Raw genomic sequence first — 19,007 nt, 5'->3', positions numbered from 1 at the left:
TATAAGTGCTTTCTCTCATTGAGACCTACCTCAACAAAATTAGTTTCTTTTGTGAAGTAATGTTTCATATGTGTGTAACAGTCAACAGGCCAAGTCAATACATATGGGGGATTGATAACCTTCATGAAGTTATTGAACATGAGTGGATCCTGTAACATGCTATGATGAGGAAGTGCATTATTAGTTCTGTCCTTTTAAAGATTGTATGGGGACTGGTGCCATGTTAGGTGGGTCCCTTGTCACCACGGCATGGTGCGTTCTCAGGTTGCGGATGGAGGAGACACCCTCCAGGCGTGGATGAAAGATGTGAATATATTGAATAAGCAGTTGTGGACAGCCGAAAATTGGTGGTCCTCCAGCTTGGGGTTTGGGTATGGGGCTAACAACTCCTCACCATAAAAAATAAACTTGTTACGAAAATTCTCAAGAAGCCTCGGACCTGGACGGATGCCTTGGATAAACGACCCAGGCTAAAGAAAACAGACATGAGACTCGGTACCTGGAACATCAGAAGTTAGTATAGGGCAGGTTCACTCGGGGCAGTGGCAGAAGAAATCTTAAAATATAAGTTAGATTTAGCGGGGGTACAGGAGGTCAGACAGGATGGAGGTTGGTCTATTCCAATGAAGTGAATCTACTGGGTGATAATATAGATACCATAAAGAAAAACACACAAACTTTAATTGACACAAGTGAAGAGGTTGGTCTAGAAGTAAACACAGAGAAAAGTAAGTATATGTTACTGTCTCATCACCAAAATACAGGGCAAAATCATGACATAACGATAGAAAACAGATGTTTTGAAAATGTGGCACAGTTCAGACACTTGGGAAAGATGATAACAAATCAAAACCTGACTGAGAAGGAAATTAAGAAGAGATTGAACTCGGCTAATGCTTGCTACCATTCGGTGCAGAACCTTTTGTCTTCTCATCTGCTGTACAAAAACATAAAAATTAGAATATGCAAAGCTACATATAATTTTGCCAGTGGTTCTGTATGGGAGTGAAACTTGGTCTCTTGACATTAATGGAGGAACATAGACTAAGGGTGTTTGAGAACAGGGTGTTGAGGAGAATATTTGGACCGAAGAGAGATGAAGTGATAGGAGGTTGGAGGAAACTGAATAATGAGGAGCTTCATAACTTGTACTCTTCTCCAAGTATAATTAGAATGATCATGTCAAGGAGGATGAGGTGGGCAGGTCATGTAGCATGAATGGGGGAGATGAGGAATGCGTATAGGATATTGGTGGGAAAGCCAGAAGGAAAGAGACCACAGGGAAGACCAAGGCATAGGTGGGTGGACAATATTGAAATGGATCTTTGATAGATAGGATGAGATGGCATGGGGTGGATTGATCTGGCTTAGGATAGGGACCAGTGGGCGGCTCTTGTGAAAATGGTAATGAACCATTGGGTTCCATAAAATGCTGGGAAATTCTTGATTAGCTGAACAATTTGCAGCTTCTCAAGAAGGGCTCAGCTCCATAAGTAAGTAAGTAAGTATGGGGACTGGTGAACATTTTCTAGCTTTGTGTCATATTCTTTCAGGAACAGTTTCTCCTTGTCATAGGGCACACTACTTCATTTCTTTTTCATACTGATGTCTTTACGGACAGAAAGCTTTGTAGCCATTGGATAGGAAGGGGGAAGCAAATAACTTATCCCCTTTTTTCTCCTGATCTTAGTTTTGTATGTTTTTTTCCATTTTGGGGGTTGTAGAAGACTTCATTTATCAAGAGAAATGCAGTCTATGAATGAATTGCATGAAATAATGTTAGAGCTGTAGAGAATGTTACCAATGAAATGTTTGCCAATGCCTGGTGAGAAGTTGAAAATTGCCAATGATGATTTCCATGCTGAAATCTACTGAACAGTTAAGAAACCTGGTGAGGTGCTATGTTTGAAGATGAATTAGTTTGAGCTAGACACTTACTGACAAAAGCTGTAAAGTATTTTATTTTATTGACATATGGGTCGTGACACATTGTATATTATTTAGGGCTTGCATAGATTTAAGTGTAAGAGTCACTTCTGAGGGAACTAATTTAACTTAAAGAATTCACGAACAACCAGCATGCAAAGTTAGAGAAGAAATCCATCTATATTGTCACATGTATGGATTGATTATAGACAGCATTTGGTTCAGTAATTGGATTTATTGAACTCTATTTAACGTGAAACTTGTGACTACACTTTATAAATCACTGTCATACAAAGACTAGTGTTCTCAGTCTGTTACAGTCTCCACTAGCCGTTGCTTGGTAGTGGTTCTTAACAGCAGACGTTCCCCTTCCTCTGGGTTCCTGAATTCTCCCCAGCCTCAGCTTCCAGCTTTTAACAGCAAGAGCTCACAACAGCTGAGTCCCAGTAGTCCTCTAGCTAACTCGCAAGCTCACTGTAGCTTCTCACTTGTCCTGCTTATAACATATCTGCATGGACCGCATAGAAAATACTGCTCCTCTGTTGCAGTGCAGTTGTTGCCATGGAATTGTTGAGTTCATGTCTGTTGGTGGAGCTGTTACCTAGCAGCGACTGTTACATATAGTTGCTTATTGCCTATCAATGGGTCTACATGCCACATTATTCTTTCATCTGCTTGATGTTATGGCATTCTTTTAATTTTTATAGTATTTTGTTACTGAGAATGAGATTCTAATGAATTTAAGGAAGTACAGTAAACTCTTTTCCAATACGGGTTCACTTATTTATACTTGAAAATAAAATGCAAATAATTATTTGTCGAATGCAGGAAATTTGAAATGAACAGTTCGTCCCCAGCCATGATCCTGAAACACTGTAATCCAATTATCCTTATGTCAAGGTAATATTTCCACTCCATGACATCACATCATTGCTGCAACCTGTGCCCCAAGGACTTATCAAGATGTTAACTTTTATAACATTCAAAGTGTCTCTAGGTTGCAGCATAAGTAATAGATTCTGGTCCTACTTATAAGTTAAAGCATATATGTGTTAATGGGAGACCTCTTTGCAACCACATTTAAGTGTATGTATCCCCATTTAATCCATAAGGTATAAACTTTCTCTGATGCAGATTTATATGATGCCCTTTTCTCAAAGAGTCTTAAACAAACCCCCCCCCCCCCTCCCCCATTAGTTAAGGTTAATTGCGTTAAGCAGAGCACTTTCCATGAAAAGCAATCAGTGCTTCAGTTTTGTACATGTAAAGAGAAGTTGCTCCAGCGCCTAAGCCACAATTCAGTAGAGAGGTAAATCACTCAGCACTTTTACACTCGATGGAGGTCAGTAGTCATCTTTATTCTGTAGCTGTCTTATTTGTGGGAAACAGAGCCCTTAAAACCCATTGTATTGAAAGCTTTGTGGACCCTAGGCCTCACTAAATGTGAGTTAGACCAGAACTGTTATCTTGCAGGATCTTGGTGTGAAACAACATGACACTGGAACTGAGATAGGGGTTGGTATCAGCATGGGCTCAGGATACCTGAGGCGACCTACCGGATCATCTGGTGGACCAAGTCCTGGTTCTGGGCCAGGTTCCAACACCCTCATTACAACTCCTCGTTCACGCTCCATTTCTAGTGATATGGAAATCAGACAAGGCCTGCTGGCTAGCAGTGCAAGTCCACAAGGCTCGAGTGACAACCTTGACAAGCTTTCTTCCTGCAGTCCAACCCACCACAGTACTTATGGACTGCAGAGGTAATTTCTGTTCTTTTTGTCCTAAGATGTCTTTAAATATCAACTATTTCCTAGTTTATTCAGTTATTTTATTATGCTAGAGTATACTCTTGATTATCCATGGGCCTGAGTATATTACTTTATTGTCTTGTGTTGATTATATTCTGTTAAAACCCTCACATATTTCAGTCATGCCAGACCAACTCCAAGGGGTGTAACACATTAAAGGGAACATGTACATTTCATCTATATAAAAGCAAAGGATTAAATATCCAACTCATGGATTTCTTGCAAGAAGTTTAAACTAATATTGTATTAAAATGCATAGATACATGAATTGTTTTATCTGTTTATTAATTCAAAATATTATCTATATTTATAATTTTTTAAATCGTTACCTTGTAATATTTATATTTGCTTGTTAATCTTATATTTAATTTTGACAAAATCTTTTTATGACTGCATGTTCTTTGACTTCCTCTATATCCAATGGTTGTACCAGCCTGGATTAACAGAAATGAAATAAATAAATGAATGAATGAATGAATGAATACAAGCCATACTTATTGTAATTTAGTTGATTATGGGTTTTTTGTGCTATGTTGCAAGTAGCTGTCTCACACTCACTGTTTAGGCATCAAAAAGTTGATGCTTTGCAGTTTCATTGTGGAGATGCTGAATGAGTCTGAGACAACAACATGCAGTATGGCACAACACACCATAATCAAGTGAATTGCAAGGTCTCTGGCTTATATCTATGAATTCTAGCACAATTTTAGTTTTAACATTTTACAAGAAATTTATGAGTCATATATTTATGTGTAATCCTTTATTTATATACATACAAATTTTAAAATTTTTCTTTAATAAGGTACGCGCCTGAAAGATGGTCTTGTATGACCGAAACATGTAAGGATTTTAATGGCATCTAATTGACAGGAGGAATAAATTAGATGTACTTATAGATGTATTTGCGTCTTACCATAATATAGACATTATATGGAAATATTAACCCTGTAGAATCAGCCGATTATTCAGTTTGGACATTAACCAATGAACCTTTAGAGCCCATCAGATGCTGGTACTGACAGTAACATCCTGTCATAATTGCATTTGCTTCAGTAATGCAGCAAATATGCTGTACAACGATTTGCAGTTGGCTGTACATCTCCGCAACTTGTTGTATTGTTTATTGGTTTGCATGCAGCTCTACCACTGAACAAGGGTTATTCTCTCCTATTGGAAAGACATTTGTCTCACTATTTAATGACCAATAGCAAGATCAGTAAGTAGTAGTTAGGTGAAGAGTATGGTCTCGAAGGTTGAATTTTTGAGAGAGCGTGATATTTTGGAAGTCAATATTGCCTCCCTCTTCAGGGTTGCAGAATAAATCAAGCAAGAAGCTACCAGAAGCTTAGCTTATCATGCTGCCTGCTTGACACCATGCTGCAATACAGCAATGTGTTCCTCTGGAGAATTGGGCTGTCTCAGTCTTACAACCCAGAAAATTTCATAGTTTCTGCTGTGAGGACCTCAAATCAAGCAAGAAGTAAATGATTTTCAAAGTTAAATACAGCAAATTTGGACTATCCATTTTTGCCAGTTGTTTGTATAATCTAGTGTTTACTGTGTATGAATTCATGATGGCTTGTAGCATTAAGTAGGAAGTCATTGGATGATTATGAATAAACTGTGACATTGAAGTAGTCATTGGTATCATAACTTCTTTAAGAAAAGATAAGTAAAATATCAGTCAAGAAGGCAGGTTCTTGGCCTGCAGTCATGCTGGGTACCTCTTGAATATGAATCCCATGCTCTACTGCTGCACCAACTCACTTGGGAATAGTAGGCAAGCAGACATCTGCTGCTGTATTTATTATCCTTGTTTTACAAACCAAGACAACTGGCTGATACTGCTTTATTAAAATGTAACAGAACAGCAGCTGGCTCATAAGTCTGTGTAGGCTGCCAGACTCGGTTAATTATCTAATTACTGCACTGCTCTTCCCTCCCTTTGCCCATTACTGCAAGGCATGACTTCAGTATAGTAGCCATGTGAAACAAATGCATCAGTCTTCTGGGAGGCGGTGCTGAACAGAACTGGCTGTGGGAAGCATGTACAGGAGAAGGTCATCTGTGAACAGTGACTGACTGTTTTCTGTACTGTGAATGTCAGAATTCATTGTGTTATGATATTAGAAAAACTGAGCTAACAAGTAACTGATAGAATATTTACAAAAGAAGGAGAGATGGATGAATTCAATGAAGAACAGATGTAAAGAAGGGAAATGAAAATATAAAGAAGAAAGCAAAGGAAGGAAGAAAACCATTTTTACATTTCCACAAAGGGGTAGAATAATTTGATTAACTGTCTGTTAACAGAATCTGAAAAATGCAGCACATCTAATACAAAGTCTGCCATTGGACATGAACCTGGACCATTTTACTTCTTAGATCCTTTTTAATATTATCTCCCATTTCCTGACCTTCTCAACTACACTCATGGTTACACAAATCCTCAGTTAACAATATACCGTAAAGTTATCGAAACATGAAAAAGGAGAGAAATATTAATTATGCTGACTTCACGGACAGATATTCTGCTCCATATTACTGTTGGTTGCATGAAAGTACAGTGCCAAGTTATACAGGAAAGCCCGAGTTCACACAGACCGTAATGCCATTGTAAACATCACATAGGAAATTTGTTGACTGAGAAGATTTTCAAATTGCTTTCAAAGCATATCATAAACTGTTTAAAATTTTGAAGGTAAAATAAGATTTTTACTATAAAAGTATATTTACTGTTTCTACAGGGAGAAAGGAAAGATGATTGGTGGACCTGAGCAGGTGTGGCAGATGCGGCATTTTCGAGCTGGTTCCATTACACATGAGACTCAGCTTGATTTTGTGGACTTTGTTGCATTATTTCGGTCATTCAGGTGAGAAAGAAAGTATAAACTTGAAACAGCTGTTATGCAAAGAATTTTGTGATGCCATATTTATGGACAGCTACAAAAAAGTTGCATGACTGCATTACGTTACATCCCATTTCAAGTGATATGGCTTTTGGAAAATATTGAGGGGGGCCAAAGTAAAACTGAACAGAGGGGTCAAAATTAAGTAAATTGTATGTGTAGTCTTACAGATGTCCCAGATGGCTGGATTGCAAATAATCTATTTCCTCTTTTTGATCAATAATCAAAGTACTGTTGCAACAATTACCTGGAGTGGCTGAGGAAAACTGTAAAATCCACAGTCAGGATAGCTGAAATTTGAACCGAGCAGCTACTGAATATGAGTGTAGAGCATTACTTATAACCTAACCTGTTCAGTGATTGAGTGTCTTCCCTAATCCTAACTTCAGTTATGTCCCTAGAAAGCCTGTTGATGACTTATTATGCCTATGCCCATTCTATCATGTCATATGGTATAATATTCTGGGGTAATTCAACTAATAGTGACCAAATTTTCATAATTCAAAAAAGAATAGTTAGAATAATAATGAGAGCGGGTAACAGGGACTCTTGTCGACCAATTTTCAAAGCATTAAACATTCTTCCATTCTATTCACAATATATTTTCTCAATATCTGTTTTTGTGGTTAAGAATATGGACAAGTTTGTAACAAATTCAGATATTCATGGCATGCACACTAGACGGGGTTTAGATTTACATTATCCAACCTGTAAACTGACTAAAGTGCAAAAGGGAGTGTTTTATAGTGGGATTAGGATATTTAACAACTTGCCATGTAGAATTAAAAGCTTGTCAGAGGACATTAAGAAATTCAAATATTCCCTAAAAAAATTTTTGCAGGTGGGCTCTTTTTATTCCTTACATGAGTATTATGAATGGAAATCAAGGAATGATTGTGCTTCCTATAGATAAAGATTGCGCCTATTATTTGTCACATCTAGAATATAATATTATCTGTCTGTTTTTGTTTATAATTGTTGTGAATGGCACCTGATTTTTGACGTTGTTTGTTTCGGTGTCGTGTCTGTGATTTGGTTTGATGTGTTACTTGTTTGTGTTCTACAACTGTTAATGTACTACAATTATATGTGGCCTTTTTAAATGTCTTGGATATTTAATTTTTAACAATTTATCATTTTAAATGTACTTTTTATTGACATGTTCTATATCTCAAGGCAGCACTGCCAATTGTAGATCTCTGGAACGAAATAAATATGTATGTATGTATGTTCCCATCAAGAGATGAATGTTGCAATTTGGGAATATTTTACTTTTGTTCATGAGACTTTTTGATGGGGAAAAATTTCCTGCTCTGACATCATTAACATTCTAGTTTCATTTAAACTCTCATTCTCAATTGTCAGCTTCCATATGTTGTTTCTCCCTTTATTTCCATTAAAATATTATGAACATGATTTCATATAGTACCCAGCTAATTGATTAAATATAGTTTATAGTTTTCCATAAAATTTGTCCTTTGTGGTATACTATTTGCTTCATTTTGGTATGTGAATTCAGATAAATAATATCGTCCTTCCTATTGCTGAAAAAGTGTGTGCTCTTAATTGATGACATGTTGTTCTTATGAACAGAAGGTCTGGTTCTAAGCAATGATTAGCATTCCCATTTCCATAGAAAATGAATGTTGGCTCACTTTTGCCCATGTCTGGACTTTATAATTATGCTTTGCTAATTCTTTTGCTAATGTTTTCAACAAACCTGATCCATAGAGATTCCTAGCATTCCAAGCTCCAAATATCATATCCATTTTCCATTGCTTATGTCATCCCAGAGAATCTATATACGTGTAAATTAAAAGTCCCTCTGTATCATTTGGTAACATGTTATTTTTTTGAGATCTGTAGTTGTTATCACCTGACCCAACCCCCAAGCTGGAACATCATCTATTGTTGGTTGTTTGTGATTGCTTATTAAATATATTTTTTGCTGCTCTCAGTGTCTGGAGGTAGCATCCTGAGAATGTTTGATACCATGTGGGAAGGGGCCTACATAACATGGTTGTTGAATCTATGCAGTTAGCAAAGCATCACTAGACAGTTATATGGGTATTTCTGATTGGCAGAAAGTTAAACAAGGTGTGCCACAGGGTTCAATAATTGGCCCCTTGTTCTTTATTTCATATATATTAATGACTTCCTTACTTAATAAATAAAAAGCAATTTTGTATGCTGATGATACAGCGTACTGTGTTCCAATTCTGATTCTGTGGAGCATGTAATGGTATTGAAAATGATACTGGACAAAATGGGCACATGGTTTATGAATAATTCGCTATCATTCAATTTTAACAAAACTAACTATGTGCAATTTTCATCAAAAATAAATACTAGATCAAACATAAATGTAAACTATAAAGATGTTCAAATTAAAAATACTTGTAATACAGAATTCCTAGGACTAATCATAGATAATACCTTATCATGGAAAGATCAAATAAATCATTTGGTAACTAAGCTGAATGCGGCTAGTTATTCTATTAGAACCCTATCTGCAGTTATGACTCAGGAGAAGGATGATTTATTTTGCATATGTATATTCCATTATATCATATGGAATAATATTTTGGGGCAATTCGACTCACAGTAATTTAATTTTTAAAATCCAAAAACGAATAGTGAGAATTATTATGAATGAATGAATAAGGACTGTTGCTGCCCATTGTTCAGGCAGTTAAATATTCTGCCCTTATATTCTCAATATATATTTTCTGTATCAATTTTTGTTGTTAAGAATTTAGATATATTTAAATTTAATTCTGCTATACACAGCATTAACACCAGACAAGGTTTGACTTGCATTTTCCAATTAATAAATTAGCTAAAGTGCAGAAGGGTGTATATTATTTGGGGATTAGTGTATTCAATAATCTACCACAAGGCATCAGGAATCTATTAAATGATATTACTAAATTCAAACAGGCTCTAAAAAACTTTCTTCTTGCTGGTTCATTTTATTCTTTAAATGAATATTATGAATGGAACACAAGGGGTGATCTTGGTTCTTATAAATAGTATCTAAAATTAACCTTGACAAGTCCTATTAACTAACTAAAACTATACAAATAATCGTCTACTTTATATCTGCATACATAACTACTATGACTTTTATTTAGTTTAACATATAATCTCTTGTTGTTTTATGAATTTATTTGTTCCATTTATTGTTGATGCATGTTAGATGTTTCTATAGTTTTTCTTTTGATGCGTGAGTGATGTAACATACATTATTTGATATTGTATTGTTTATTGATAGTATCCATTCATATGCATTGTTTTTATAAACTGGATGAATTTTATAAGATAAATGGTTAATATGTTTCCATCTAGTATTTAAGTCTTGTTGTAGTCACATTTTATTATGATTAGTGACTCTGTTGTCTATGTTTTATATTATCTTATTTTGCCTTGTTCCAGTGATTGTTTGGAACATTTGTTTTTATTTTTGACACAGTCTATATCCAGTGGTGTGTGAACTTGTTTCTCACCCTGTAATTGGATATACTTTAATATAAGAATAAATTAAATTAAATTAAAAACAAACAAACTAAGGCTCCCAGATTTGTCCATATGTCTGCCCTATGATTGATTTTTAGATTGCATAACAACACTTTCAAGTGCACAGGTAAGAGTGTTCCATCAGATGGAAACTTTACCTGAGTGGTGAACAGATGAGGAGTTGGAAGGAGGCCGTTGTGATTCATCCCAGCATTGTGATGGAGTGGACTAAGGAAAATCATAAAATATCTGTCAGGCTATCTAATAGCATAGAACCTTGTACCTTACTATTACAGCCCTGAAGTAATAATCTTATATCAACCTGTTTGGTCACTTCATACAAAGTTATTGTGATACGTAAATCCATTGCTAGGCAATGCCCGCAGCACACACACACAGTTCAACATGCAACAATCGAACAACGAGGTTATGCAATCCCCTTTTAGGCAATGGCTCAGTGAACACACTTCCACGCATGTGCAACAATGTCACCGCCCAACAATGCTTAGCTATCACGTGACATGTTTGCTGTAGGTCCACGACAAAGGTTTAAAGGGGACAACAAAGGCCATTTGTGGGCAGTCATATGCTGGAAGAGTGAAGTAGTAGCTAAGAGCAGTTGAGTACAGATTAGGACAGAGGAGGACAGAGCAATTTCAGATGAAATGACAAGAAGACTTCGTAGTGATTTGAAGTGATAATGTCTGTGTTATAAATCCATTGCCAAGAAGTGGATAGCGTATCCTAGTGAGTCATGAAGTTATTAAATCAGTAGTAGCACTGTACTGCCTGTACTTAGTAGTGATTGTAAATGAAAGTGTTAATAAATCCAATCATCAAATCCAGAACGAACCCACAATTATTTGTCATGCATACCCACCTACAAATGACATTAGATATTCAGATATACTACTTACAACCTGATAGCCAGAAACTGAGAATATCTTATTTGTGTTATTTTTAGTTTACGAGCAAGGAAGGACCTGAGAGACTTGTTTGATCAACTTGCAATTACATGTCGCAGCATGTCTGACACGTCACTGAATGATGGAAGTGTTAAAAGCTCACCAGAACATGCAGCAAGACCATCTCAGAGAATTGGTAAGATTAAAACTGTTGTGTTCAGATCATTGACTATTATGTTTTTCAAATATATTTATGTACAAAAGATTTTGCTGTAATCTTAACAATTTTCTCACATAACTGAAGTATTGTTGTAATATACCACAAGTCTGATTTCAGGTTCTCACAGCTATGGTTATGATCAGTACTACTTCTTCTGGGATATAATGCAGTGAAGTCCATTGAAAATCAACTGACGCTTCGGAGGAACATGTCATATGCCTGCTGCCTGCTGGATTCTTGCTTCACTGTTTCTTTGATCCAGAATGTGAAGGCAACATGTTCCTCTGAAACATCGGTTGGCTTTCAACTCACTTCATGGTGTAGTCCTAGAAGGTAGAAATCTTCAAGCCTTGCTTCCATCGTCTGGTTCAGGTCTACCATTGCTTATTATGTTATGGAATTACAGTAAACCATTTTACATTTATTAATTTCTTTTTAAGCCAGCTGTAGCAGCTATGGCACTGATTATCTCCACTGCTCTATAAAATCATCCAACCTCAGCAACATCCCATATTTATGTCACCCATTCTGTTCCGGGATGGGATGATTTGTGAACTCTTGAACTGCCTTTTGTACGATTCAGATGTTTGTTTTCTAGATCAAACAGTTTCTTTTTCTAACAAATGCTGCTCTTTCTCTCCATGCTTTCACATCCTGTGACAAGTCTGTTTGCTATTTTTCTCTTAATAGTATGCATCCTGTTGTATGTCATGAACAAGGTACACAAAATGTGTACAAAAGTATGCAGTCTACACAACAATATTCTGTATTTAAAACAAAGTAGACACTGTCATATCAACATATGTTTTAATTGATGCAACATGTTTCGACCCTTATCCTGGGTCATCATCAGGTATGCAATGATACCAGACTCAGTTGTTGAATTGCATCTAACAATTTGCATCTAATTCTTCAATAAAGAGCCTTATTATGCACTTGAGAGTTCTTGAATGCATAGATTGAGTCTTTCACTTAAAATTTTAAGTACTCAGATAATAACAGTTAAAAAATTATATACTAAAGGTTAAAACATAAAAATTAAAATTGTACTTAAATGGATTACATATTTCGTGATAAATCTCTTTAAAAGTTTTTGACCGTTACGTGTTGACATAATTTTCTGGTGGTAGAAGCGACTATAGTGTGAGGCACATGCATTTCAGGATCTACTCACATGAGTTAGGTCATGCGGTCTCGACCCTACTATCATCTTGTGGAGCTTATGCTCGCTATTCTGTATGTCACCCAACAGGGTGTTTATTTGGAGTGATCTGTAACAGTTTTTTAATTACTGTAAGGAGAAGCTTGTGAGAGTGTTGTTATTAAACTCGTTATTAGGTTAAGAAGTATTAAGGATATGCAGGCGCCCCACCCTATAGTCGATTCTACCACCAGAAAATTACGTCAACATGTAACGGTCGCAAAGTTTTAAAGAGATTTATCACAAAATACATACTCCATTTTAGTACAATTTTAATATTTATGTTTTAATCTTTAGTCTCTAATTTTTAAATTTTATTATCTGAGTATTTAAAAATTTTAACTGAAAGACTCAATTTATGCATTTAAAAACACTCAAGTGCACAGTAAGGATCCTTACTGAAGAATTATATGCAAATTGTTAGATGCAATTCAACAACTGAGTCTGGTATCATTGTACACCTGATGATGACTCAGGATAAGGGTCGAAACATGTTGCATCAATAAAAACATATGTTGATATGACAGTGTCTATTTTGTTTTATTTACAGCATATTGTTGTGTAGACTGCAAACTTCTGTATACATTTTGTGTATCTTGCTATTTCTGTGTCATTTCTTAATTTTGGTAATACATCTGTACAAAAAGGCTTATATTTTGGGGTTTAACCCTTTGGTATATCCTGCAGTATCCCTTGCAGCCTGATTTTCAATTTTATTCTTAATATTTAAAACAGATAATCGTTAAGTTGAAAAAAAAATTGTTTTTCCTGTTTGCTTTAACTATATTGAATAGTTATGTCATTCTGTCATCCTGTTTTAGCATAGTAGTCTATCAAAGTTTCTCTATGGCTCTTGTTCAGAATTTGTTTAGAATGAGTGCAAGAGAACCCAATCCTCAGTCCACCCCAAGGGAAAAAGCAAACCCACAAGTTAGTCAAGTGACCAGCCTTCAATCTTGGCACATTGAGCATTGCACAACTGCAGTATCACACTTGCGGTGTTGTGTATGTTCAGCCAGGAGGAAACCAATGGCTATCAAGTTTATGTGCTCAGAATTCGAAGTGTAGAGGCTCGTGGGTTCGCATGTACGAGACAAAGTAAACTGCTTAATGCAAGTTATGTCAGAATGTGAGGAGGAAAAGATTTTTCAGAAATGTGTTACAAATTTTGATTTCATAGTGTACATACTATTTTCTTTTATTTCAGAAACCTTCGAAGTTTTCAGGAACAGTAATTTTATTTTATATCTTTTATATATATATATGTAGTCTGCTGAAACTCAACCAGTCTTTCTGAGAAACAAATCACCTCCATTTTCTGGGTCAAAGAATAAGTCCAACAGAGCTGATTGCTACTTGCTCTTTCATGCCTGTTTCTTCTTTCATTTATTTTTCAAATTTTAAGATGGAGTCCATGTATTCCTCCAAAACGCTGGTTGTCTTTTGACAGACTACACAGCACTGTGTCCCAGAAGACTGGACTCTTGTAATCACATCTGTGAGACTCTGAAATAAGAGGAGAACTTCATCATTGGCCTAGTGGCTGTTATCTTCTTAAGATGGAATCTGTTCAGTAGAATTAATTATTTACTGTTATAATTAATAAGAATTTATGTCCATGTCTTTGATTTAGGCCTGCTGACAAGGAACAGTTCGTTGGACCTATTTGAGTATAAGAGCTCTGCAAACTTGCAGAAGAAAAAGATCTTTGATGCAATTGCAGCTGCAAGCATTGTTTCCAACTGTGCCGGAGTGGACACATCGAAATCCCAGGTGATCACACTTGCTACCTTTGTCAAGTTCCTGGAAACCAGACAGATGGAGCAACATACAGAAGATGAAGTGAAAGCCTTGATACAGGTTAGTGCCTTTCCAATTTCAGTGTGGTTCTCTTTTATTTTCAGATTACATTGCACATGTAGGAAGTCTTCTAAAATATTGAAGTTCTGATTATTGACAGGTTAATACATATTTCTTGCTCTTTAGCTATATGACCAGTTTATGTAATCACTGATATCAAGGTAAATTCACAAATTTACTTACCTCCTCCAAGACACTAAACTGTATAAGAAAGTATTTAGTTTTTGTTTAATTTTTTATTATTATTATGATGACAGTGGATTCATAAGGGTTAAGAAGTAAGATTTGACGTTTTCTCGGTGGTGACTATGAAGAATGCCATCTTCTGGAATGTGGTGCCGTGTAGATGTGATGTAAAGCAGATTTACACTATATCAACATGGCGCCTTATCTCAGAAGATGGCATTCTTCAGGGGTTAAGGAGCGTAAACATAATCATTATTTTTTCCACAACACTGACTAAAGACAGGGAGTTTATTTCCATGCTGAGCCAGAGCATGGCTTCTCCAGTGTGAGCAGTCACTACATTGCCCTGATGATTCATCAGTGATGATGAAAGGAAGTGGACGCTGTCTTCTGGACTTCATGTGTGACCATGCCTTGCATTGCACTAGACTTCCATTGTACTGGACATCGATAAAGGGTGTTTGCATATAGACCCTATATGAAGTTTAACTCTGCTAGGAAATTCAATAGAAAGTTATTGGATTCAAGTTCCCTACATGAAGAATACTCAGAACCTTTTCAATGAAATAAGAACAATTGATGTGTTATTTGAGAGGAAATCAGAGCATCATCATTGAGTATTGGCAGAAGAATTTTTGGATGACATCGAAAATCACATTTCCAAGGACCATTTTAAATGACCCAACCCAGGCCTGTAGCTTATCATCAGGTGTGTTACCTGTATATGATTGAAGCTTCACATCCTTTGTCCTCAGTCCAAATGAAACCTGATCTATTTATAATTTGCCCTGACTACTGTGTAATTACTACGGTTTCTTAATGCATAAATGCTAATCACCTTTGAATGAATTATATAAAAACTCTCTCTTTCAGAACATCTGTGATTAGTTTATGCACTTGAGGAATGACACAGAGATAAGAGACCAGATTTATAAGGTATTTTCTAGAACTACTTCTGGGAAGGGGGTAGCTACAAAGATCCCTGAGAAAATCAACTTACAAGGAACTTTTCCATAGCCCAAGCAAACCCAATTGCCCAAGCTTATGCAGATAAAATATTTTTTAAATAAAATCTTAACTCGTCACATTTAATGTAGTTCAAAGTTGAACTTCCTTTCAGTTGCCATCTGCTACATTCTGTTGTGGAGAAAGGAAATGGAGTCAGTACTGCCACTCCTAAATCTGGTTCATCACACCTGCTTGCTGCCCAGATGTTGCCTAGTTGGCACCATCTTTCTGTGTTATTCCTCATGTGTAACCAATACTGCTGTTGTCAGGCATTGCCCAGGGTTTGTTGACATCCAGACATCCAGAAGATTCTCCATGGGGTCCTCCGCATACTTCTTCCATCTTGCTGGGGGTGGGACTCTTTTGGCTGCCTTCAACCTCCCTTCAACTGACTCCAGGTGATCATCCAGCACGCCGTCTCTTATCGCCAGGGACTTTCACTGATCGCAGTAACCCTTGTATATGATATTGTGGTCAGCAAAATTCTTCCACATGGGACACTCATCGGACTCCACTTCCAATAGATTCGACCCCATGTCACTGTCATCCAGCTAATCCCTCCTCAGGGCGGCCCAGTCCCAGCCATTCTCAGCAGTAGTAGCTCTACCGTACCTCTGGCCTTTTGGGAGTGAGCGCACCCCTTGGAGAAGGGTCTTTTAAATAACATATCCATGTTGTGTGCTTCCACTCCTGGCGTTTTTCAAATATATAATTATACTCCTGGGCCAGCCATCTGTTCTTCCATGAATTTCAAAATAAGGAGCCAAGTCAGGGCCAAGCATTCGGTATGCAGATGGAATTGTCCCTAGAACTATTTTAGGAAGTGTCCAGCATCTTCAGAACGACCAGTAACTCTCGTCTCGTAAAACAGTATTTCCTCTCAGCCATGGGCAGGGTCCTGTTGTATTGAGTTACTGCATCTCTGGGCTCTCCTGTCCTGCGATAGCATGCGTCCAGTCCCCATGTTCCTCCTGCCAATGTTGATGATGAAGTTTCCACCCGGCCACTGGTAGCCTAGGACGGGTGCCATATTTAACTTCTTTAGGGACTGGAAGGCGGTTTCAGCTTCTGAAGACCACTGGAGCATCTGCCTTCATTTCATGAAGTGGGTCAGTGGATTTCTGATATCTGCACATTCAGCTATTAATGCTCCAGGAATGTCCAGCATACAGTCATCATATTATACAAGTTCAACAGGCAGGTTTCGCAAGTAGGTTCCCGCAGGACTGATTCAGTCATGCTTGATTGCCGCTGGAAGTTGGAGTGGCCAAAGGACATAATTATAAACTGCCACAGCCCCTGTCCAATAGAGAATGCTGTCTACGTTTTGTCACCGGGATGCAGGGATTATGCCATTAGATGTTCTAATGTCCACTCTGCTTCTGTGAGTGTATTCAGGGTGTTGTAACTTCTTGGTAGCGGCAAGTTATCTTTCTTTGTAACGTCGTTCAGCTATCGGTAGTCTATACAGACCAATGGTGTCCATTCTTCATCTAGATGAGCATGATGGATGAAGATGAAGGACTCTCAGGCCATCGATTACCCATTGTCCTTTCATGGCGTTCAGTATCTCATTCACCTCAGTCTACTTGGCAAATGGGCGCCGGATTTTGTTCTTTGATTTTATGATAAGTTACTTCATCGAACACAGTGAAATCAACACATTTCTATATCTCAGTGAAATGCTGTTATTTATCATTCGCACTTCCCTCGCACAGATTTGCTGGCATTGGTAACTGGAGTCTGCACTAATTTATCGCCTTATTTTAATTCGTCTTTTAAATCAAGCACCTCCTGCATTGTTTCTTCTTGCTCTGGAGTTGAAAACTGACTCAACTGACAGAAATTTGACTGAAAGAATGAATCGGTCATATGGAACTTATGTACATTGAATTTTTCTTTCAGAATCATGCGAGCGTGGTTATTTAATTCATCCAGCGCATGACAGTCAGGCACCAAATATATCAGGTGACTTGAGAAGTTAAATATTATTGATGGAAAATATGCGGAAATGTTGCATATGAATCTGTCTGAAATTAAATTTCTTGCAATGGTGTTTGCATTTGCAGCGCCTTACTACAAGATATGAGCCATTTTCTTTTCTTAATCAATTTTAATTAGAATTTTTTAATGTTTCCATAGTTGGCATCAAAAGAATTTAATTTGTTGTTTATGAAGTCTTTATTGAAACATTCCTTTAAGTTGATTGTTCTTGAGGTTATGGTAAAATCAGTATCTGCACATATATTTATTGTTTTGCATTACCATAATTTATTTTGAGGAATTGGGCTAAATTTAATAGCAACCTGTTTAATTAAAATATTTTATGCTGTGCCAACATGACGTGACTCACATACTTGATGAATGTTGATTTTCAAGCATCGTTTCCGAAATATCATAACCTCTTTATCTTCAAGTTTTAGTAAGCTATTATGCAGTGATTTTTTCAGGAATCCCTTTTTTAAGGTGTATTTAACTTCAGTTTAGTCTCATGCACTGCAGAAGGATATATACATAGGGTTATTCCCATGATCAAGGGGGGAGGAAAAAACAACTTGGACACAGAATCTGGTTTTAGGTCTTTACAAGCCTGTGGCTGATTTCCATTCTGATATTACTGGCAGTTTTATGATTGCCAGGATATTTGCAGGTTGGAAAAATAAAAAATAACCAATCCACATGTCCATACTGTATTCTCATAGGTCGAATGATGCCCGCATACTGGGGGTGAGTGATTTGAACAATTTTTCAACTTCTTTTGCATACTGGTGAACGCTGTGACAAGATGAATCCTATGCAGTGAAGTAATTTCTATGAAGGACTGGGAGTTGCATATGAAACCAGAACCAGTTACAGGGTCAGATGATCTGACATCTGATGGTGTTTTACTTTCTGGGGTGTGTGTGAAGTTGAGAGTTGCAAATGTTTCTCAGTATTACTTTCACCAGCATTGAATTTACAAGAATAGTGATTTAAATGAGAAAGTCAGCCTTATGATAGAGCATGGCATTATGCACTGAACAGCACCAGTTTTCTCCTTAGTACTTCAAGAAATGATTTCCACAGTACTTACGTTTTACCTTGTATTTTTTTTTGTTACACTGTGGCCGTTGGTTAGTTTCTAATACCGCACTTTGACATATAGTCATTTGCTTTTAATCGCAACTGGGATCTCTTCTTTAGTTCATTTCTGAAGGAGATTGTGCTACAGACACTAAGTGCCCTTAAAAACCATCAACTTCAGGAAGGTTTGAACCTTGGGTACAATGGTGAGCACATTACCACTAGACCACTGAGGCCGACCTTGTCAAAATATATTCATCACTTCTCAGTCTCACTTTGATTTTGTGGACACATCTTTCTGTTACGTTTTTGACTATGTCATGATCAAGCGCAACCATGGACAGTTTTCTTTTGTGAAGAAACAGTGGTCCAACAAACAGGACAACAAATGTCCAGTATAACATT

The 19,007-nt window shown here is 36.9% G+C and overlaps 1 protein-coding gene across 1 annotated transcript in view; it reads left to right on the top strand.

Annotated features, from left to right (window-relative positions):
* Positions 1 to 19,007, top strand: part of LOC111863042 — a gene marked incomplete at its 5' end in the record, with an annotated part of 254,203 nt that overhangs the window by 214,556 nt on the left and 20,640 nt on the right. Inside the window, 4 exon segments of the mRNA XM_023848988.2 lie at positions 3,400 to 3,686; positions 6,482 to 6,607; positions 11,124 to 11,260; positions 14,119 to 14,345. Of these exon segments, the coding sequence (XP_023704756.2) occupies positions 3,400 to 3,686; positions 6,482 to 6,607; positions 11,124 to 11,260; positions 14,119 to 14,345 (777 nt within the window).

Source organism: Cryptotermes secundus, unplaced genomic scaffold (assembly GCF_002891405.2).
Source record: "Cryptotermes secundus unplaced genomic scaffold, Csec_1.0 scaffold1452, whole genome shotgun sequence".
In the NCBI taxonomy this organism is placed as follows: Eukaryota; Metazoa; Arthropoda; class Insecta; order Blattodea; family Kalotermitidae; genus Cryptotermes; species Cryptotermes secundus.
Note: the sequence above shows the minus strand (reverse complement) of the source record. Positions and strands in the feature narration are given on the sequence as shown.